At 40.1% G+C, this 25,179-nt stretch overlaps 1 protein-coding gene across 4 annotated transcripts in view; it reads right to left on the bottom strand.

The window, feature by feature from the left end:
• EPHA7 (EPH receptor A7) overlaps positions 1 to 25,179 on the bottom strand; it is a 302,242-nt gene that overhangs the window by 10,070 nt on the left and 266,993 nt on the right. For 2 of the 4 annotated variants that reach the window (XM_069726349.1, XM_069726350.1), the window contains exons 11-15: positions 20,558 to 20,743; positions 20,087 to 20,148; positions 11,060 to 11,191; positions 10,660 to 10,869; positions 5,659 to 5,808 (exon numbers count right to left, since the gene is read on the bottom strand). In XM_069726349.1, the coding sequence (XP_069582450.1) occupies positions 5,659 to 5,808; positions 10,660 to 10,869; positions 11,060 to 11,191; positions 20,087 to 20,148; positions 20,558 to 20,743 (740 nt within the window). The remainder of the gene's footprint in view (positions 1 to 5,658; positions 5,809 to 10,659; positions 10,870 to 11,059; positions 11,192 to 20,086; positions 20,149 to 20,557; positions 20,744 to 25,179) is intronic. The other 2 variants (XM_069726351.1, XM_069726352.1) reach the window with 1 other exon arrangement.

The raw sequence follows: 25,179 nt of genomic DNA, 5'->3' as shown, positions 1-25,179 counted from the left end.
TTCATTCAGTGCAGCACACCTATGACAAGGCAACAAAAGAGTTAAACGTGATCCCACTGTGGTTTTGTGCTGAGTCCTGCTTTCATAATAGAGAAACCTTTAACTGCAAATGTGGTGGTTAAGTTAAAACATATTGCTGCAAACTTCATTAAACCCTGGAGACCCGAGTGGAAATGCACAGAGAGAATCAATCAAAGGGACATGTAAAAGGTTAGAATGATGTTATAAGGTAATTCATGTCACTGACATTGAGTTATAAAGCACTTGGAAAAAAACACTGGTGTAGTATTCATGTTCCTGAATATCATGCAGTGAAGGATTGTCTGAAATTGACTTGTGGGAAGACTGCGACACAAAAGACTTTCTCAACCTTAACAGGGGAAACAAGTTTGACTGGTGAGTGGCAATTAATTCTTATCCTGATGGCAATGCAGCAAAATGAAAGGACCAATTCATAAATAAAATGGATTTTTATTCACAAAACTGTGAACTCATAACTAGAAATGAAATAGTAAGATGTTTTTCATTTTTCGTAAAATAGATTTCTAGACCTTGTCATTTTTACACGGACATGCAGAATTGTTATATAAGAGAACTAAGACAACATGCATGATATATATATATATATATATATATATGTATATACGAGTATATATATATATATATATATATACTGTATATATATATATATATATATATATTTTGTTAGGGCTGGCGGAACGCACCGAGTAAATATAAATATAAAGATAGTAAAGGTGCGTTCGCAGCCCGGGGTTCACCGTGCAGGAGTGGAACCTACTGCTAGTTAATGGCGACTCTATATGGCGGTACTATGCCAGAATAGACACGGGTTCCGTCACCCGGTCTGCATAGGAGCGAACTCTTTGCTTCACAGAGTTGCTGGGAATAAAGGTAACGCTGTGCCCTGTTAGCAGTCACAGGGTGCAGCAAATGGATACTAGTGGGATCCCTGCAATTCACCCCCACTATGCTAGTGATTGATCCCGCTCTGACCCTCGGTGGCTTTTGAGCCCGTGCCTGAGGATGCCCTGAGTCAGATGCTGGGATCAAGCGGGAGTTCCCACCCTACACTGACGGATTGTCAGGAGAAACTGGAGATAGCCGCACAAAGTGCGTACAGCACCGCACTGGCGGTCACTGCTGGTTTGACGCAGTATAGATTGTGCCTGGTGCTGCATGGCGCTAGACAGCTCCAACATTCGTGAACATTCATCAACCCTTTATAGCTGCTGCTCTCCAGGACCTTCCTAGTGGACCAATAGGAGCTGCTACAGGGCCTGAGCATGTGACCCCCGACCTCCAATGAGAGGTCTTCCCTTGGGCATTCTCAGAAAGAGAAAAGCAGGACTTAGTCCCAGGAGCACTTGCTCGCTACTGAACAGTATTGGTTATAATGGCTGAACCTGGAAGGGCAGCAGTAACCAAACGCGCAGTATCTGTCCGAGCCAGGCACTGGGACTGATGTCTCCGCTGAGCAGGCTCCACTGCGGCCGGAGGAGAATGAGAGACTGCAGCGGAGGTGGTTTGAGATTCCCCATGTGCGGCGGCGGGAACTCGACACCTAACAGAAATAGATATGGAGGACATACAGTGGGTACGGAAAGTATTCATACCCCTTTAAATTTTTCAATCTGTTTCATTGCAGCCATTTGGTAAATTCAAAAAAGTTAATTTTGTTCACATTAATGTACACTCTGCACCCCATCTTGACTGAAAAAACTGAAATGTAGAAATTTTTGCAAATTTGATAAAAAATAAAAACTGAAATATCACATGATCATAAGTATTCAGACCATTTGCTCAAACACTCATATTTAAGTCACATGTTGTCTGTTTCCTTGTGATCCTCCTTGAGAGGGTTCTACTCCTTCAATGGAGTCCAGCTGTGTTTAATTAAACTGATAGGACTTGATTTGTAAAGGCACACACCTGTCTATATAAGACCTCACAGCTCACAGTCCTTCTCAGATCAAATGAGAATCATGAGGTCAAAGGAACTGGCCAAGGTGCTCAGAGAAAGAATTGTGGCAAGGCACAGATCTGGCCAAGATTACAACAGAATTTCTGCAGTACTCAAGGTGGCCTCCATAATCCTTAAATGGAAGCACCAGAAGTCTTCCCAGATCTGGCCGACCAACCAAACTGAGCAATCGTGGGAGAAGAGCATTGGTGAGAGAGGTAAAGAAGAACCCCAAGATCACTGTGGCTGAGCTCCAGAGATGCAGTAGGGAGATGGAAGAAAGTTCCACAAAGTCAATTATCACTGCAGCCCTCCACCAGTCGGGCCTTTTTGGTAGAGTGGCCTGACGGAAGCCTCTTCTCAGTGCAAGACATATGAAAGCCTGCATAGAGTTTGCTAAACAACACATGAAGGATGCCCAGACTATGAGAAATAATATTCTCTGGTCTGAGTTGAAGATAGACCTTTTTGGTGATAATTCTAAGCGGAATGTGTGGAGAAAACCAGGCACTGCTCATCACCTGCCCAATATAATCCCAACAGTGAAACATGGTGGTGGCAGCATCATGCTATGGGGGTGTTTTTCATTGCAGGGACAGGATGACTGGTTGTCTTTGAAGGAAACATGAATGCGGCCAAGTACAGAGATATCCTGGATTAAAACCTCTTCCAGAGTGCTCTGGACCACAGACTTGGCCAAAGGTTCAACTTCCAACAAGACAATGACCCTAAGCACACAGCTAAAACAACAAAGGAGTGGCTTCAGAACAACTCTGTGACCATTCTTGACTGGCCCAGCCAGAGCCCTGACCTAAAGCCAATTGAGCATCTCTGGAGAGACCTGAAAATGGCTGTCGACCAGCGTTCACAATCCAACCTGATGGAACTGGATAGAATCTGCAAGGAAGAATGTCAGAGGATCCTTAAATCCAGGTGTGAAAAACTTGATGCATCATTCCCAAGAAGACTCATGGCTGTACTAGCTTAAAAGGGTGCCTCTACTCAATACTGAGCAAAGGGTCTGAATACTTATGACCATGTGATATTTCAGTTTTTCTTTTTTAATAAATTTGCAAAAATTACTACATTTGTTTTTATCAGTGATGATGGGGTGCAGAGTGTACATTAATGAGAAAAAAATGAACTTTTTTGAATTTACCAAATGGCTGCAATGAAACAAAGAATGAAAAACTTAAAGGGGTATGAATACTTTCCGTACCCACTGTACCTTCAAATCAGCAAAAGAATGGCTTCGGCAGAAGATGAACAATGTTTTGGAATGGCCGAGCCAGATCCCAGAAATATACAGATCAGTTCTGGACCCCACTTAATAGAAAATAAGCCCTGGAGTTAGAAAAGGTACAAAAAAAGCCACAAAACTGATAGGAGGCGAGGAGGATCTTAGTTCTGAAGAAATATTAGCATAATTAAATGTATTGAGAAGAGATGTCTAAAGACTGCATTTACACAGCCGAAATGTGGCCTGTTAAAACACTTCTGATCAATGATATACAATCCAGTCAGTGGTCGTTTAATAGCCAGTTTTAAGAGACCGACTGCACTTTCATGCTCAAAGGACATTTGCTAACACCATTGTTCTAGCAGAACATGTCATGGATGATGTGCTACAGAGAATGATGATTTTTAAGAGCAAGCTTAAAAATACTGTAACCCAACAAATGAGAGTTTTGCTTATTCATCGGGTGATTGACAGGCAGGAATACACCTTGTTTAAGGTAGGAATACACCTTTAATACAACCATCTTCACACTGGCCTATGGTAGAATGATCCCAAAAATAATAAAGTGACTAGTCATATAACTCAACTCTGAAAGTAGGTGCGTAAAAATAGATGTATTATACCTTGCTATCAAACAACCAAAGCAACATGATCTAAGGTTATATATATGTATAAAAAAATATTTTTCAGCACACCTCAGAAAGAACTGTATAAAAATGGAGCTTTGATGGGCCAAAATAATATATGACTTGTTTTTTCCCTTGTGATAAAGTAAGACGGAAAAGCACAAAGATTAACAGTAGCAGCAAGAAAGTGATGATAAACGAACCTCCTTGCATGGGAATATTATATGATAGGAAAAGAACGAGATATGCCTCAGTCTTCAATAACAGCCTGTCCACGGATGATTTGTCTGATGAGACCATCCGCCGTTAAGGACTAGATTCAATGAAGATATCACTGCTCAATAACATGTTTGCTAATTCCGCTACAAACAGGAGTGTGACATTAGAGACGGCGGTTAAAGCTGAAAGTCAATTGGCGAGCTGCTCAAGATAAGACATGCTTAAAATTAAACTTTGAAAACACTGCAGCAAGTGACTTATGAATTGAATCTCTTCACAGCTTATGTCCAGCTCGGGGATAAATACAGATGAGAGCCTCCTAACTCTACGAGTTGAACAATAAATGATAAACCCTACTTCCCATGCGCTTGTTTGAATGTTAAGCAGCTGTAGCTTTACAATCATTTTATATTCTTGTCAGAGATGTGTATGTTTGCTGGTAGAGCTTGAGGAAGGTGTCAAAGATATGAAACTTTACTGAGTACCAAGGGGAATGTAAATATTGCTTTTTCCCAGCCCCAAGGATTTGTTTGCACATATTTTGACAGTCCATGAAATCTTTGACACTGAGCCCTGTCAGATGTTAACAACGTTGCACTCTGAATAGGCAAAAAAAAAACCGGTTCATCATAAACTTTTTATATCTTTTTTCAGGCTTTGTGATCTCTGTCTCCAAAACTATCATGCATAAGAAGGCTTAATTTAACTGAAGTGAACGAGTTAGACTTTACAGTGCATAAAACATAAGACAATTTTATATTGTGCACTGGGAAAAAAATGATTTATGAAATAGTGGCAAAAAGAAAACTTTTAATGTCTTGAAGAATAAGCAATTTTATCTTATTTCTTCAGAAATCAACAGTATACATGAAAACAAGAAACTTTGTAATACATCCTATTAGTGAAATCCACTCCTTTCTCCTCCTGAACTGATCATTCATTCTCAAACTTCTCAATTAACAGGTAGAATCTGTCTTCAGTGAATACAAATGTTATCACTATTGAGATAGAAGGTGACCGTTGGTTCTCCTAAAGCTCTATGGAGAACTGTTGTTTCAGGAAAACTTGTGCCTGCCTCTAGCTCCTCCCCATCCCTTCTCCATAGACATTAAAAGCACCAATTGCCATCTCCTATCTCATTAAAGGAAAATATGTCTTCACTGAATACAAATTGTACTCATGAATTTAAAGTGAAAGATCAATCTAATAGATTAAATGAGCAAATTTCTTTGATAATATATTTTCATGTGCTCTATTGATTTATCAAATAAAAATGAAAACAACAGGTACTCGTTAAAGCAGATCTGTTACCAGATTTAACAATACAAACTATATTATTATATCTTAGACCATATGTTAAAATGGATATAATCATGAATTTAAGAAAACCATTTATCGCAAAGCTAGAGCTGGACTCAAAAGCTTTTCTGAGGAAGGTACATTAAAAAAAAAGAAGATTATACAGCCATTCTGACATGCTAAGTAAACCAGTCTCATCAGATTTAAGACATCTATGTAATAATGCATCCAGTTTTTATTGTGTAGATCCTTGACTGACCATTTTTACAACTTATCATTTTTGAAATGCTTACATCCTGGTTGGACATATCCCAGTAAGGCCTTTCACCGTACGACATTACTTCCCACATTACAATTCCATAACTCCATACATCACTGGCTGATGTAAATTTGCGGTACTGGATTGCCTCTGGAGCTGTCCATCGAACTGGGATCTTTCCTCCCTTTCAAAACAAAAAACAATTATTAAAGTTTGCATTCAAGAGAAATGTAAGTTGGTTTCTACACTAAACATAAAATTGACAGTATAGAGTTAAGTTCCAAAAAAACAGAAATACAACAAAAAGTTGTGTTTTTCTGTTCAGCTGGAAATTTATATGATAAATCACTATGATAAATGTATGTTTTTCGATAATCCAAACCTGCAATTTAAAAGTAAATATTTCAAAAGAAATATGGAAGGCATTTGAGGCTTTTCAAAGCAACCTTTAATGTACTTTCGCATCTTTATAGCTATTCTCTACATATACAATGTCGCACTCACACTAAAGGTACCGTCACACTAAGCGACGCTGCAGCGATACCGACAACGATCCGGATCGCTGCAGCGTCGCTGTTTGGTCGCTGGAGAGTTGTCACACAGACCTCTCTCCAGCGACCAACGATGCCGGTAACCAGGGTAAACATCGGGTTACTAAGCGCAGGGCCGCGCTTAGTAACCCGATGTTTACCCTGGTTACCATCGTTAAAGTAAAAAAACAAACACTACATACTTACCTACCGCTGTCTGTCCTCAGCGCTCTGCTTCTCTGGTCTGGCTGTGAGCACAGCGGCCGGAAAGCAGAGCGGTGACGTCACTGCTCTGCTTTCCGGCTGCCCGGCGCTCACAGCCAGACCAGAGCGCCGAGGACAGACAGCGGTAGGTAAGTATGTAGTGTTTGTTTTTTTACTTTAACGATGGTAACCAGGGTAAACATCGGGTTACTAAGCGCGGCCCTGCGCTTAGTTACCCGATGTTTACCCTGGTTACCAGCGAAGACATCGCTGAATCGGTGTCACACCCGCCGATTCAGCGATGTCTGCGGGGAGTCCAGCGACGAAACAAAGTTCTGGACTTTCTTCCCCGACCAGCGACATCACAGCAGGGGCCTGATCGCTGCTGCCTGTCACACTGGACGATATCGCTAGCCAGGACGCTGCAACGTCACGGATCGCTAGCGATATCGTCTAGTGTGACGGTACCTTTAGGCCTCTTTCACACCTCCGTGTCTCCAATACGTGCGGTGACAGTTTTCACACATACCGAAGACACTGAAACACATAGACCCATTCAAGTAAATGGGTTTGTGTCCATGTCACTGTTTTTCCATGGACCCGTGTGTCTGTGGGCAAAAATGCTGACATTTTTTACCGTCAGTTGACACTCAAATGGTAATGTGGCTTGAAAAGACAAATTATTTATTGTGCATCCATAAAGCAAAAAGTGAATGTTTTCAGTCCACATCTGGACCTTCATCAGAACAAATTTACTGGTAAAGTAGATATTATCAATATCCTGTCGTTTGCAGATCCAAAGGTTTCAAGTGTCTGGATGCCTTGACATGTCCTGTATGCGCCAGTGCAGAGCAGTATGCGACCAAAGTCGCGGAGGATAGAGCTCTCCTCTCTGCCGGCGCATACAGGACATGTCAAGGCATCCAAGCAACTTGAAACCTTTGGATCTGCAAACGACAGGATATTGATAATATCTACTATACCAGTAAATTTGTTGTGATGAAGGTCTGGATGTGGACCGAAAACATTCACTTTTTGCTTTATGGATGCACAATAAATAATTTGTCTTTTCAAGCCACATTACCATTTGAGTGCCAACTAACGGTAAAAAATGTCAGCATGTTTTACACGGGGCGGTATATATATAGCGGTATACAGGGAGCATTACACGGCGCGGTATATATATATAGCGGTATACAGGGGGGCATTACACGGGGCAGTATATGCCCACAGACACACGGGTCAATGGAAAACAGGGTGACACAGACACAAACCCATTTATTTGAATGGGTCTACATGTGTCAGTGTCTTCATATGTGTGAAAACTGTCACCGCACGTACCGGAGACACGGACAATAAATAATTTGTCTTTCCAAGCCACATTATCATTTGAGTGCCAAGTTAATTTCTCTTTTTGGACAATTTTATGCTGGACACCCTACTTGAGCACCTCCCATCCTATATTGTATGAGTGCCGTGTTTTACTACCTCAATTTTTTACCATCAGCGCAGGATGCAAAATGTCCCACACGTGTGCACTCGGATGACACAAATAGATGTTATTTGTGTGATACGCACTGGCGCCAGGGAAGAAGCGCTACAGTAAGAGCTGTTCCCCGGCATAGTGTAACGCTTCTTCCCTGGCGTCTGTCCATGTAGTACTGATGCAGCACATGTTTACCACACGTGAGCAGCAAGTATTACACACACGGATACACAGACACTGTCATCTCCGGTACTGTTTTTTTTTCCAGTACAATGGAAAAAAACGGATGTGTGAAACCGGCTTTAGGAAATCTAAGCTAAAGTCATTCAAAGATATGTCTTGTATCTGCCTGAAAACTAGGACTGTGATCTAAAGTAATTAGCATAAGATTACTCTCAAAGTAATATTTTCAAAAACATTAATCAGAGCGGACGGAATTAGACTGTGAATTGCAACGTGCGTCTGAATTTAGCTTTGATGGAGCATCCCAGTTTAAAAAAAATCTGTGCGTTACTCACCCTCCCTGACCCAGCACAGAGTCTCTGTCACTGCTCTCAGTGTTTGTTATCGTCTACTGCACGAATGTCATGTCGACAGCACTGTAGCCAACAACTGAGCTCCCAAGTTGACGGTAGGAGCCACTCAAAGACATTGAGTTCACCGATTGGCTGCAGCTCTGTCACTGTTATGTCAGCACTACAGAGCAATGGCGAACATGCACAGAAAAGGGCGCATGTGCAAGAAAAGTATATGAGCACCCTGCAGTCTAATAGTTCTGCTATGGAAGAAGCTCCTTATTGCTTTGGAAGTAGAAGTGAGTCTTCTTATCTCTTGGATCATTGGCTGCACAGGTTGCACTTGCCTGCCCTTACTGCAGACAATAGCAGACACCAAGAGCAGCAGTGGAGACCCAGCACTTGACATGGGGAGTGTGAGTAAAGCACAGGTTTGTTTTTGTTTTTAAACAAAGTGAAGCCACGGGACAAGTATTTGCTGAAAACAGAAAACCTTCTTAAGAAATTACATATCCACGATAATTTTCCTTTAATTGTTATTTATTGTAGGTAAAGATCCTTCTAAAATCCCTGCTCTGATCCACTTTTACCCTTAGTAACATACTAGAGTCAAAGGCAACTCTAAAATCTCCTCACCATGTCTCCAAAACAAGAGTTTCTACTTCCTTCTCCTTGTAGGATCAAGTTCATTTTCATTACAATGTTATTCTACAGTGACCCCCCTCTAATGAATAAATAGCTGAATAGAAAATAATCCGACTATTGTTTGAGTGTGTACACATACACAAAAGTAATGGAAGGTTATTAACGATTTTTGCCTTTTCAATAAACACAGCACAAAAACAAGCGCTAAATTGCAATCTGGGTGAGCACTAGATTATTTTCTCAGATGAGGAGATCCTGCATGTACTTAATCGTATTGGGCAGAAAGCAAGATGCTGAGATTGTAAAGAAAAAAATATATATATAAATCGCAAAGAATGATGCACATCAAAATAAAAATAGTTATCTTGTTTTAAGATTTACAGAAATTGAAGTTACATAGTTTCCATAGGTTGAAAAAAGACCTAGGTCCATGAAGTTCAACCTGTCTCCACCAATTATTAAAGGCCTTTAGCACAAAAATAAGCACCCATCTTTAAGAATGAAAAACCACAAAAAAATCATGTTGAATGACACAAAAAAACATATTACAGCTGTCAAAACTGAAACTAAAGATTTGCTGTGCCAATTCACTGCAGTGATCACGGAGTAAACGAGTAAGTGCACTCTTGACATGTCACTTACTCTTTTTTTCCTTGTGACATGACAAGAAACATGTAAGAAGTTTAGATCGGTGACGGCCTGGGTGCTAAGACCAGCAAAAAGCTCTGCTGCCTTCTAAAATGATGGGTTAGAAGCACTCCATTGAGTGTGGTCTCTCCTTTGTAGCTGTTGATGGATTCAAAGACCCTCTATAGACGGAGAAGATGGCAATCATTCACAGACCGCTCAAAAACTTCTGACATGTCTTTTATGACATGTCAAATGTTTTGCGAAGGTGCAGTACTACATATTTAAAGATATAAGTCAAAGACTTAAAATGATTGAGCGAGGCTTACTACTGGGCCTTGATTTCAAATTGTGGCGACAGACTGAACTCCGGAAAACATTCAAGACAAAATATAGAAGATTAAGAAAAACCTAACAAGATGAATAAAAAAGATGAAAAGGATTGCCAAATGCCCAGAAATTCCAGGACTGTTTGTAAAAACAGGGATCTATTTTTCCTGTCAAAAAAAAATTAGAGGGGTCTGAGATTTTCTTGAAGCTGAAGAAGCTTATACAGATTATTATAACCGTAATTGTCATCATTTTACAATTTGCAGTGAATGCAATTGATGTCTTCATATCAGAATCATGGGCTGTAGACATGAATCACTTATAATCCCAAAGACCTGTCATGGTTTTTCAATATGTCGGTAAAAAATATTTTCAACCCTGGTGATGAATATGACCATCTTTCAATTTACCATATGTATACGGCTAGCTTTCAAGATGGATGTAAGGCAATAGTCTCTCTCCTATTACATGGATACATTATTGCAGTGATAAGATCAGTGCTAAATGTTACATTGGTAGATCTGACATTCCGGACTTTTGACTCCCTGTTGATTAGGTACAAGTTTTTAAAGATATGTTATCTTGGTTTTTGTTTCAATAAGCCCAGTGATGTGATCGCTACAGTCAAGTTAGAAGCTGAAGTAAATATAACTCAAGGCATAAAATATACCGTATCTATCTATAGCTATACTACTTACTGTAGTTGTATATACTGCATCCGCGTCATCTTCTATAACGCGAGATAAGCCAAAATCTGATACTTTGCAGACAAGATTACTGTTGACAAGAATGTTGCGAGCAGCGAGATCCCGATGTACATATCCCATGTCTGCCAGATATCTCATTCCTGCTGCAATGCCTCTCAACATCCCCACCAGCTGAATTGCGGTAAACTGTCCATCGTGTTTCTAAAAAATAAAGGAAAAAAATGCTCAATTAAAAGTGAATTGCGCACTGAAGAAAAATGTCTGAAATAATGACAGAATTGCATGTCCAACATTAGGTATCCATGAGGTTGAATTGGAAATGGATGCGTTGTCTGAAAGTTGGTGAACTTATGGGAAGTATGAATGCTAGAAATAGCTGAGGTGCTTTTACCTGTGCATTTGATCCCGGAGTGTTTAATGTTTGGACTTTTATGGACATTGTCTGAGGGACTTTAATGGGCATTGTCTGAGTAGATCCTGAGCGTTTAGTTTTTGGAGGTGAAGTAAACCATTCCAAACATTTCTAAAGCAGAAGATGATCACAACTTAGTTTGCCTTTTATGATATATTCACTTACTGGAACAAATCACAAGTCATGTAACATAAAATTGATATGATGAAAGAATTACAATGTCTGAGGAAGTCCTAAACCTTTAGAATAAAGTACAACCATTTGAACATGTGGAAAATAACACGATTAAAGATCTATTTAAAATGAGCTCTTTTTTTTGACCATTGGTTCTTCTATCAAGAGGAGGATTATTGCTTCTGTTGTAAGAAACACAGCCATGTCAAAGCTCCCTAAATTCTTAATGGTTGTCAAGTCAGCATATGCACAGGTATTATCGGCTTGGTACAAGGCTGGTGTACATGACTGGTAATTACTATTAATCACTAAAACTAGTGAGTTAATAAAAAAATACATTATTAGTACAGTTTCAAAGGTTCAACATTCACAGTCCAAGTACAGACTGCGATGCACCGACTGGCCCCTGGACTCTCTACTCAAACTCATCAGCTATATTTGATGCTGTTGGGTTTGGGTGAAGAGACCGGTCAGATCTTACTGGTTTGTACTTGGATCGTGATTGTCTGACATGTCGGACTGTCAGAAAGCAGCATACTTTTAAGTATTTATTTTTGTTTGTTTTGTCACAAATTAGGTGTTTTTCAAATGGCTGCCATTAGATTAGTGGAGGCAAATCTCTTTCTAAACAAAGGTAATGACAGAGTGTGTCAATGCAGAGAACTTTCCTACCTTCTCTGGCTGTTAGTTATGAGGAAAGATAGCCTGACAGCAGGGAATGTATGTACATATCAGAAAGAGTAAAGGTACCGTCACACTCAGCGACGCTGCAGCGATATAGACAACGAGCCGACCTAAACTAGATCGCTGGAGCGTCGCTGTTTAGGTCGTTGTAGAGACGTCAAACACAGCAACTCCAGAATGATGCAGGAGCGATCCAGTGACGTAACGGCAACTCACTTATCGTTCTCGCTGGTTGTTAGCTCCATGTCAAACAGCCAGAGTGTACCGATCCGACACACATCTAGGGGCCCTATGCTCGTTGCTGGCGTCGTTGCTTTTGATGTCAAACATGACGATACACGCCGACCTGGCGACGAAATAAAGTTCTGGACTTCTAGCTCCAACCAGCGATGGCACAGCGGGATCCAGATCGCTGCTGCGTGTCAAACACAACGAGATCGCTATCCAGGATGCTGCAACGTTACGGATTGTTGTCGTTCTCTTTGCAAAGTTGCTGAGTGTGACGGTACCTTAAGGAGGAGCGACCTGATACAGGCTGCTGTGGGAGGGGTCATTTTTTAAAAGAGTTCCTGTCAGTGATGCTCCTATACACTCTGTTAGAAGGCATCTCCCACAGCCTCCGTCTCCTCTATTCCCTCCTACTTACTCCTTCTGATGTGTCTTTAACTGATCACTCTATGGATGTATGGAGATGTACACACATTCTCTTCACTTAGGATCCAGTCTCTCCTCATATTAGATAACCACAGAAGGCAGGAGAGATCTCTGAGTATTGAAAAAACTCTTACTGCTCTATATTTATGATGAGTTTCCTCACCATAAATGTGATGGCAGCCATTAATATAATGCATACATACACAGTGGCTTATGAAAGTATTTTTTCCCCATTGACTTTTTGACTATTTTGTTACATTACAACCTGTGTTACAACCTGTGTTTAAATATTTTTGTAATCTGATTAGTGTGTGATGCATCAGCACTAAATAGTGTCTAAGTTGTTGAAGTGAAGTGAGAAAAACATAGGCATACATTACATTCATGGAATCAAGTAAACCACCTTTTAAATTTATTATCCTTGGAACTTCATCATTAAGGCAGCGCACAGTTTATATTGTCACTAGATGGCAGCCCGATTCTAAAGAATCGGGAGTCTAGAATCCATATATACTTTATTTATTCAAATGTAAGAATAATACAATTAATAAATAATAGTAAGAAAGAACAAAAATAATAGGCAGTATATGGAGAAAACACCAAACAAAAGTTCAAAATTGGTGTGAAAATGTCACTGAACCACTTCACAACTAAATATATATAGTTTTGGTAAATGGTATTATCATTTTTTTGACGAAATTCGGCAGGAGCTTGAAGAGCAACGTCACGGGGCCCGCCTCCACGCAGTAGAAACTTGCTGTGAGGTAAAAATTCAAAAATCACACCAAAATGGCGGGCGGAGTGTGTCACAGTACGGCACGTTTCTGATTGGTCGCTCGCAGCAGGCGGCAACCAATCAGACACTGGACACTGTTGACGTCACTTATCTCCGGACATTAGCTCCGGACATTAGCTCCGGACATTAGCTCCGGACATTAGCTCCGGACATTAGCTCCGCACATTAGCTCCGGACAAAGCCACGGAAGTTGGCACAAATTGCAGGAAGTAGTATTCTAGGCAATTAATCTCCGGACATTAGCTCCGGACATTAGCTCCGGACATTAGCTCCGGACAAAGCCACGGAAGTTGGCACAAATTGCAGAAAGTAGTATTCTAGGCAATTATATATTAGATACGGCCGTTGATCGGCTTGTGGATCTGCAGCAGCCAAAATCGCTACATGCTTTTCATTCAACAAAATCAGGTGAGCAATTCTAAGAAAGCTCTCTTGGTTATCTTGAGGATAAGACCCTATTTTGTGCTTTGTGTCTCCATTTTTTTCCTATAGCAGTGATTTGAGAGTGGGACGGAAGTTCACGTTCCAACAAGACAATGACCCAAAGCACACTGCTAAAGCAACTCTGGAGTGGTTTAAGGGGAAATGTGTAAATGTTTTGGATTGGTCTAGTCAAAGCCCAGACCTTACTCCAATTGATAGGGTGATACTTGAATATTGCAGTTCACCAGGGTAAACTATCTAATTTGAAGGAACGGGAGCAATTTTCCCTTGATGAAAAATCCGAGTCGCAAGATGTGGAAAGCTCATAACGACTTATCCAAAGTGACATGCAGCTGTAATTGCGGAAAAACAAGGCTGGAGGCTCTACAAAGTACTGCTTTTAGGGGGGGGGGGAAGTTATGCACACTGAAGATTTCAGTAATTTTGTCCTATTTATTGTTTTCTTGGCAGTAAATAGAAAAATAAATGTTCACAGTTGTAGGCATGTTCTTTACATGAAATAGTGCAAACCCTCAACAGGGAAATTTCAATTGCAAGCCAATATGTATATATGTATACAGACACATATACACACATTAATATTGTATCGTTACATCAATTCATATTTTATTATTTCCTGCAGAGACCCTTTAATATTCCAGATTTAGTCTTACATACACTTGTGCTCATAGCACAAAAGAAGGGGGATTTCACTTTCTCTATCATGAACCCTTGTCATAGCCTCATTATCGCTGCTATCCTACAAGGGTTTCATTAATCTAAAACCAGGACTGCTGATATTACAAAATTCCTTGATATTAACTTAGTGAAAAATAATCATATTTTAGAGCCTTAATATAACTGTCAGGACATTTTTCTTATGGAAATAGTGGTATGGCTGAATAGGCTCTTGTCCTTCCATTTTATATAGAGTTCTGTTGGGAGTCATGAGACAACTGTCAAATAGGGCTAGAAGTGTTCTAGGGGGGAGTGGAAGTCACAGTGAGGAGCACATGCATTAACAGGCCCACAGTGCACTTACAACCTGATTTTCATATGGCTTATACACTAGAGTACTTATGATTGGCATATCAGATGGCTACAAAAGGTATTTTTATTGTTGGGCAACCATACCACTAATTACATACGTAAAAATGAACTAATGGGTTCTCTTTAAGTAAAAATTACATACCTTACATAGTAACAATTAATGGCTAAGTAGAAATCAAATGGAAAACGCTAGATAAGGTCTCCATGCCAGACATTGCTGTTGATGGAGCATGAGTAAAGGTGGTCATGCCCAAAGACAAAAGTAGGCCGATGTTTGTATCTTTTGAATGAATGATCATGTGGGAATGATCATTACATAGATGCAACCACACACATTTTGTACATATTGCTTGTTACTATTGTCGTCCAGGCAATATAGGATACCTGGCAACAAATAAATCTTTATGGAAATATTGAAAAATCTTTCATCAGGAAGAAAAAAAAAATCAAAAACAGAATGACATTCTTCCATGTTGGGTTGTTTCAGGAACAAGAAGAGTGGCAGCATTTGTGAGATTTTATCATTTCTCTATACAAATGATCTAACAGAATACATGTCCAACGCTGTATCAGAATACATATCTGAATCTACCATAAGCAGCATGGTAAAGCATACTAAAAAGGATTGGTCTCTTTTGACATGCATGTTTTAGTAACAGTCAACTTTTAGTTTAATCATATATTTCCAAGGGGAACAACAGTGGAAAAGACACTGCACAAACTTCTATGATAATCTGCTCAAACCCTGTAATTTGAAGGAGAATGCACGTTTACACAAAACAAATATGTCAGGAGAGCTGAAAGACCCTTTTTACGACAACATACAGAAGAACTAGCAGGTCCTCCTTCCTGCACCATACAGGGGAGCTGGAAGGTTCTCCTTACTGCAGGAGAGGTGGCTGGTCCTCCGTACTATACCATACAGGACAGCTGAAAGGTGCTCTTTACTGCATCACATGGGTGAGCAGACAGATTCTCCTTAATACACCATACCGGAGAGCCATCAGGTCCTCCATAATGCACTACACAAGAGAGCGGACATGACTTCCTTACTGCACCAAACATGAGAGCTGACAGATCCTCCTTACTGCACCGAACAGTAGAGTCGACAGATCCTCCTCTTAATGCACCATATAGGAAAGCCGTCAGGTCCTCCGTAATGCACCAAACAGGAGAGTTGACAGATTCTTCTATTAATGCACCATATAGGAAAGCTGTCAGGTCCTCCTTAATGCGCCAAACAGGAAAGCCAATAGGTCCTCCTTACTGCATCACACAAGAGAGACAACAGGTCCTCCTTCCAGCACCATACAGGAGAGCCGACAGGTGCTCCTTACTGCACCTTACAGTAGAGCAGAAAGATCCTTCTTACTGCATCACACAAGAGAGACAAGAGGCCCTCCTTCCAGCACCATACAGGAGAGCCGACAGGTGCTCCTTACTGCACCTTACAGTAGAGCCGTAAGGTCCTTCTTACTGCATCATACAAGAGTCGACAGGTCCTCCTTACTGCAACATACAGGAGAGCCAAAAAGTCCTCTTTACTGCATTATACAGGAGAGCCGACAGGCCCTCCTTACTGCACCAAACAGGAGAGCTGACAGATCTTCCTTACTGCACACACAAGGGACTGACATGTCCTCCTTACTGGACCATACAGGAAAGCCGACAGGTCCTCCTTACTGAACCACACTGGAGAGCCGACATAACCTCCTTACTGAACCACACTGGAGAACAGACAGGTCCTCCTTATTGCACCATACAGGAGAGCAGACAGGTCCCCCTTACTGAAGCACACTGGAGAGCCGACATAACCTCCTTACTGAACCACACTGGAGAACAGACAGGTCCTCCTTATTGCACCATACAGGAGAGCAGACAGGTCCCCCTTACTGAACCACACTGGAGAGCCGACATAACCTCCTTACTGAACCACACTGGAGAACAGACAGGTCCTCCTTATTGCACCATACAGGAGAGCAGACAGGTCCCCCTTACTGAACCACACTGGAGAGCCGACATAACCTCCTTACTGAACCACACTGGAGAACAGACAGGTCCTCCTTATTGCAGCACACAGGAGAGCAGACAGGTCCTCCTTACTGCACCACACAGAAGAGCCCACAGCTCCTCCTTAATGCACCACAAAGGAGAGAGACGACAGGTCCTCCTTACTGCACCATACAGGAGAGCAGACAGGTCCCCCTTACTGAACCACACTGGAGAGATGACAAATCCTCCTTACTGAACCACACAGTAGAGCCGACCTCTTCTCCTTTCTGCATCACACAGGAGAGACGACAAGTCCTCCTAACTGCACTACACAGCAGAGCAGACAGGTCCTCTTTACAACATCACACAGGAAAGCCGACAGGTCCTACTAACTGCATCATACTGGAGAGCTGACAGGTCCTCTTTACAGCATCATATTGGAGAGGTAACAGGTCCTCCTTACTGCACCACACAGAAATTGATTGCAGCAATACATCTCAAAATAGTAGGGACACTGCCATGTCTACCCTTCTTTTTACAACAGTCTGTAAATGTTAGAAACGTGAGGAGACCAATTGCTGGAGTTATTGGAGAGGACTGTTTTCCCATTATTGTCTGATGTAGGATTCTTGCTGCTCTACAGTCTTGAATCTTGCAAGATTTTTCATTTCATAATGCTCAAAATGTTTTAGATCGGTGAGAGATCTGTATTGCCGTCATTCAGTTTTTCACAGGAACTCTTCTTTTGGGAAACCATGCTATTATGACAGATGCAGTATGTTCCTTAGCATTGTCTTGATGAAATGCACAAGGTCTTCCCTGAAATAGATGCTTGGATGGAAACATATGTTGTTTTAAAACCTTTACATAGTTCTCATCATTGATAATGCATTTCAAAATGTGCAAACTGCAGATGTCACAAACACTAATGCAACCCAATACCATCAGAGAAATATGCACTGATAAGCTGGATGGTCCTTTTCCTCTTGAGTCAGCAGTTTTCATTAAGGCATTTAAATTTTATTTCATCTAACCACAGGACAGTTTTCCATTTTGCCCCTGTCAAATTTAAATTACCTTTGGTAGAGAGAGGACAAATTTTTTCTGGATTGCGTTGATATACAGTCATGGCTGAAATTGTTGATATCATCGAAAGTGTTCACAAAATTAAGTATTTCTCCCAGAAAATTATTGCAATTACACATGTTTTGTTATACACATATTTATTTACTTTATGTGTATTGATAAAACATAAAAAAGAGAGTAAAAAAGAAGAGAAAAAAAGGCAAATTGGACATAATTTCACACTAAACCTCAAATATGGGCGGAATTGTTGGCACCTTTGCAAAAATGTAGGTAAACAACTTTGTTTCAAGATTTTGATAATCCTTCAACTCATCTGTGGCAAGTAACAGTAGTGGGTAATATGAAAATCACACCTGAAACCAGAATTGTTGAAAAAATATCAACAATCTCAAGGTTACAAGTCCCTCTCCAGAGATTTTGATGTTCCTTTCTCCACGGTGCGCAACATGATTAAGAAATTTACAACCCATGGCACTGTAGCGAATCTCCTTAGATATGGAGAAACATTGATTAAAGGATGTAATGCAGGATAGTCCAGAGGGTGGATAAGCAGCCTCAATCAATTTACAAAAAAATTCAAGGTGTCTTGCAGGCTCAGGGTGCATCATTGTCAGCGCGAGCTAGCCGTTGCATTTGCAGAACCCCACAGCTGACAAAGACATAAAAAAGCTAGTCTGCATTTTGCCAAAATGTATGTGAGTAAGTCAAAATCCTTATATGAAAACATCTTGTGGAAAGATGACACAAAGTTGGAGCTTTATGGTAAAGCACATCATTTTACTGTTTACTGAAAATGGTATGAGGCATACAAAAAAAGAACATAGTACATACAGTCAAATATGGTGGAGGTTCAAAAATGTTTTAAGGTTGTTTTGCCGTCTCTGGCACTGGGTGCCTTGACTGTGTGCAAAGCATAATGAAATCTGACGATTACCAAAGGATTTTGGGTCACGATGTAGTGCCTAGTGTCAGAAAGCAGGGTTTGCATCTTAGGTGATGGGTTTTATAGCAGCACAATGACCAAAAACAGCACACATAAATGGATGGAATCAAAGAGCTGGAGAGTTCTGAAGTGGATAGCAATAAGTCTAAATCCCATTGAACACTTGTGAAATATCTTAAAATTTCTATTGGGAGAAGGAACTCTTCAAATATGAGAGACCTGGATCAGTTTGCAAAAGAAGAGTGGTCCAAATTTCCAGTTGAGAGGTGTAAGAAGTTTCCTGATGGTTACATAGAACTATTGATTTTAGTTACAGTCGGGGAAACAAGTATTTAGTCAGCCATCAATTGTGCAAGTTCTCCCACTTAAAAAGATGAGAGGCCTGTAATTGACATCATAGGTGGACCACAACTATGAGAGTCAAAATGAGAAAACAAATCCAGAAAATCGCCTTGTCTGATTTGGCAACATTTATGTTGCAAATGATGGTGGAAAATAAGTTTTTGATCATTAACAAAAGTTCATTAGAATATTTTGTTATATATTCTTCTTTGGCAATGACAGAGGTTAAACGTTTTCTGTACGTCTTCACAAGGTTGGTACACACTGTTGGTGGTATGTTGGCCCATGTGTAGCCGCCATCAATTTTTAAATTTTGCATATGAATTGAAATCATGTCCAACTTTCAACATCTGGCCTGTGTTCTATGTTCTTTTGAATATGGCTATAAGAGATATCTAAATCATTGCATTCTTATTTTCTTAACATTTTGTAGAGCGTCTCAACATTTTTGGAATTGTGGTTGCATTAAAAGTAATAACTGTATAAAATGTAAATCATCGGCAATATTAATAAGAGCATGTAGGTAAAAGTAATAAACAGCATTCTTATAAAGTATATTAATGGCTTCCTAAAGCGTTTTATGCATGGTTATATACGTGACTTCAGCAAAGCACAGAGAACTTTAACCATCATCAGTGGTATGGGAGCATCTATTCATGAGGTTGGCACTGTCTTTTTTCACTTACCAACCAGGAAAACAAGCACAGCACCAATAGAAGATGATGTTTATATAAAAAGAAAAGGGTTCTCATTACATACCAATTCGAATTACTAAAAGGGAAGGTAAAAGTAAACACATATCCCATACATATTTATGAAACACTAAACACTCATTGTACAATCATTTATGAAAAGCACTCACCCTTAAAAATGCGTCTAGAGCTCCATTTTCCATGTATTCAATTACAATCATTACGGGTTTCCCTAAAACATGAAACATGCAATGTTTGTGAGACTTTTTCCAAACCAGAACCAACACCCATTTTGATACGAAACATCTTGCTCTACTTGATAGTTTCCACCCGAGGAGTGGCAGCAACGGTAATGAGATAGGCCGTTGTAAGTATCTGTGTGTAGCATGGATGTAATTTGTGCGCATAAATAATAAGAAACAATATGTCAGCATGTACTGGAGATGGCAGGGAAGGGACGCTTTACTTTCTATTGAATTACTTTAGTGTTTGCATGCCTCACATAAATCACGAGAAACCTTGTCTGTGTTTACTAATTTCCCTCATGATAATTTGGCCATGATGAATATTTACGGCAAGACTGAAGTCCTTTAACTCATGTGTAGCGAAAACCTCAAACCACAGAAGTATGTTGTACTTACCACGCGTCACTACCCCCTCCAGATGAACAACATTCGGATGGTCAAACTGGCCCATTATACTTGCTTCACAGAGAAAATCCCTTCTTTGTTTTTCTGTATAGCCAACTTTAAGCGTTTTTATGGCAACTGCTACATCTCTTTTTCCTGGAAGCTTTAGACGACCACTGCACACTTCTCCAAACTCTCCTAGAAAGAGAAAAGTAGAAGAGAAAACAGATGCTGCGATCAATTTCTATACGCTCTAAACAGTCACTATCAGGTTATAGCTCTTTTATAAAGTTAGACAAGACATTTACATTGCCTTTTACAAAATAATTAATGTTATAAATAAAAAAGACACAGCCAATCAATATATAGAGACCAGGTCTCATATTAGTAAAAATTGTTATAATAATTCAAGGAAAAAAAATAATGTCTTTTATACCAAAGGGCAATTTTTACAGTGACTTCTAAAAGGTAGGCATTGGTAGCCTTGGCAGAAGAGAAAAGGGCAAAAAGTCCAGTTACAGCAAAACATTTCTTTTTAGAAAAACAAGTGAAAAAATATTATTAAACGGAATCTGTCACCTACCTTTTTGTATATAAGCTGCGGCCACCGCCATCAGGGGCTTATCTACAGCATTCTGTAATGCTGTAGATAAGCCCCCGATGTATCCTGAAAGATAAGAAAAAGAGGTTAGATTATACTCACCCACGGGCGGTCCTGATGCTTTCTGGTCTGATGGGTGTTGCGGTCCGGGTCCGGCGCCTCCCATCTTCATGCAACGACGTCCTCTTCCTTTCTTCATGTCGCGGCTCCTGGGCATGTGTACTTTATCTGCGCCAGCAGTGTGCAGGTGCTGGGCCTCTCTGAACATTCCCGGCGCCTGCGCACTGCAGTACTTTGCTCTGCGCTCATCAGACAAAGTACGCCTACGCAGGAGCCGCGACAGGATGCAAGGAAGAGGACGTCATCGCATGAAGATGGGAGGCGCCGGACCCAGACCGCAATGCCCATCGGACCGGACCGCCCCCCCATGTGAGTATAATCTAAATTGTTTTTCTTATCTTTCAGGTTACATCGGGGGCTTATCTACAGCATTACAGAATGGCCGAAGCTTATATACGAAAAAGTAGGTGACAGATTCCCTTTAAAAAACATTTATTTGAATGCTCTGAAAACAAGAAAAACCATAGCACTAGGCCACCGCGTTTCGAGCACTACCACGCTCTTAATCATAGCACAATTATGTGACAGTGAAAAGGTTTAAATACAAGAGAGCATGCGGAACCATCAAATGAGTATCCATCTTCAGCTGATTTACAAACCAATGCAATGCAGTCAACAACAGAATTCATTAGGACTATACTGACATGTGGAAGGAGAGGCAAAAAAAATCAATGATGCATATCTTATCTAAAATTACATAATATGAGCCAAATTTTAGCAAAAACATTCCTTAATAATAATACAAGTAAGTTTTAAAGTTTAAACCCAAAAATGCTCGAGTATCCATGTGAAATATCGAAAACGAGTCACGTGTTCACAAAAGAGCAGACCCATTTCCTCCCCTTGCTGGGAGCTTCACCCTTTCAAAACCACAAATCTGCAAACTACTAATGTCGCCGTTATGTTTTTCTAAATAGTGAAGATAATCCAGAGAGAGATTTTTTTGCAAGTATAGTTAGTACAGCTAGAATCTGTTTTAGCTCCATTAATGTGCTCAGAAATCCTGACCTTCAGGTTCCTTGTTTTGCAGCCAATATATTGAAGGTTAAATGTTGTGCACACCCAAGCATGTGTTTTGGCTGTCTAACAGCCACGAACTATGCAACCGTAGGGACTCGAACATATTATCCGAGCAATACTGTTTGGAATAGTATGCGGGGTGCATTTTACTGTATGGTGTACACTGTGGGGTCCATTATATTGTATGGAGCACTATTTAGGGTCCATTATACTGTATGCAGCACTATGTAGGGTCCATTATAGTGTATGGAGCACTATGCGGGGCCATTATACTGTATGGAGCACTATGCGGGGCCATTATACTGTATGGAGCACTATGTGGGGCCATTCAATTAATCTGTATGGAGCGCTATGTGGGGCCATTATACTAAATGGAGCATCATGTGGGGCCATTATACTGTATGGAGCACTATGTGGGGCCATTCAATTATTCTGTATGGAGCGCTATGTGGGGCCATTATACTAAATGGAGCATCATGTGGGGCCATTATACTGTATGGTGCACTATGTGGGGCCATTTTAGCCATTATACTGTATGGAGGGCTGTGTGGGGATTACACTTGGAAAATCATACTGTGATGGGGTCACCATTCTTGGTCGGGACATTTAGGGAGGAGAGGTACAGTAGGTCATCATACCGTGCGTATGGAAGGTACTGTGGAGGAATTCACTGTGGGGTATGAAACTGTGTTCGGGTGCACTTTTGTTTGCATCATATTTTATTATCTATTATTTTTATTATTATTATTATTATTATTTTATTATCTGACTTATTTATGGGGTTTTTTATCCTTTGTTATTACATATTTAAATTAGGTCATTGGGCCATGTGCTTTTTACTGCTCTTACATAACATATATTCCAATATTTTATTCTAAGATCTATTAATTAAAATGTACTACTTTTGTGGGACAACCCCTTTAAAGTTTGTTTCCATATGTAACAGTTCAAAGTTTGACATCCCTGGTATATGTGGACAGAAAAAATAAAAAAAAGGTATAGCTTTTGGAAGAAGAGGAGAAAAAAAAAATGAAAAGAAAAAACGGAAATTGAGCATATCGGGAAAGGGTTAAGGGATACTTTATGCAGATGCATAAAGATTTAACCCTCAGTGGGACTCACTGTGGCTTCAAGATGAAGCTCCTTGATAACGTGACATGTACATACTATTCTATGTAGCCCGCTTATATGGTCTCTGTAGTAATCTAACCTGAATATTTATTCTAAAGTGCATTCTCGGCTTATTGAAACTAGAATAAAAATGTATTAAGCAAATTGTTGTAACCTCCTGGCAGCTTGGCTCTAAACACGCACTATCAAACTCCAATAAACATGATTTATTGGCAAGCCTTTACTGCTCGTAGACTTTTACGGAGGAATAAAATAAAGATGCATTTGATTTCAGGGTGTTAGTGAAAGCCGTGTGTGCCGGTTGAGGTTTGGGCCATTACAATGAAGCGGTTTGAATCGAGCCCCAGGTTTACAGTGACAGACACTAAAGGACATTTCGGTGGAGTCACTAAATCTCAGAAGGCTTTTTGTTGCGAACGTCTCTTATCAGAGATTTCAGAAAATGACATGCACACTGTATAATTTAGAGCTCCTGCCCCGCCAGAATTAGCACTGCTTCCTGTCAGTCCACCGGGAACTGATATTTAATATCTTTGTCCTAATGACAACCTGCTTTTGTTTTTTTAATCTCGCGTTCAATTATACATAAAATCAGGAAATGGGATTAGCTCCTTTCACCTGTAGGACTCCACTAAATCAGCGTGTTTATGGGGTCTCTTACTCCTGTCTAATTATGGGTTAGATGAGAGGTGCTGGGAAGTGAGTTCTTACTTTAATCATTTATCGCTTGAGTTTCCTGAGGCGACAGACATGTTTGTCTGTCAAGGACTGCAGATTAAGTGGCGATAATGTGGAGCATTAATATTAATGTCATCTTTTCACATGAATGGTACATCATGGCATTAAAGGTAAGTATGGTACATTTCTGCAACCAATAACTAGAGACTTTAAAGCCACTTTATAAGAACAGCTATTATTATTATCACTATGCGATGAATTCATTGTGCAAACAAGTATAAAATATTGGTCACTACTCGGTATTATCGTCTTGTATCATGTAGTGGGTCAACTTATCAGTACAAGGGCTCGATCACACCATCGTATTATAATAATTATCAGTCCCAGGGCAATCCAAAAAAGTATCAGATCACATGGGGGCCAATATTATTCTATGGGGCCGTGCACGTCAGATTTTTCCCTCAGACTGAGCCGGTCTGAGGCAAAAACTTGCATCATATACTTTAAACCAGAAACCAAGGAGAAAAATCTACCCCAATAATAATATGGGTTTCAAGTAGATACACAAAATATTCAAAAGCACAAATCATATAAAAACCTAATATTTTATTGTTATAAGACACTAAACAAAACTAAACACAAAAATTTGGAGGAGGCACATGATTCAAATACCAGAAGCAATATACAGGGGCAATTGGTAAATGAGATGAATCAATATATACCAATAATCACACCCTTGCTTCTTATTTAATATTATTTAATATCTTATTTAGTGTCTTATAACAATAAAATATTTGGTTTTTATATGATTTGTGCTTTTGAATATTTTTTTTAAGTAGTTTTTTTGGTTCAAAAACTTGCATCATGCCTGAGTTTGATTCGATATTTGAAGCACACTCGGCCATGCAAGTCAGTGAGTGCATGACAAAGACCGGACTGTACTTGGATGACATCTGAGTTCAGTCTGATTTCTGCGCACTTACAGAATGGACAAGATGGATAAACATTGTTCTCCTATCTTCTCCTCACGGTGTACTTCAATCGTCTCCTCCGAAACAATCGGATTTCACTATGCTGACACTCT

Source organism: Ranitomeya imitator, chromosome 5 (assembly GCF_032444005.1).
Source record: "Ranitomeya imitator isolate aRanImi1 chromosome 5, aRanImi1.pri, whole genome shotgun sequence".
NCBI lineage: Eukaryota > Metazoa > Chordata > Amphibia > Anura > Dendrobatidae > Ranitomeya > Ranitomeya imitator.
Note: the sequence above shows the minus strand (reverse complement) of the source record. Positions and strands in the feature narration are given on the sequence as shown.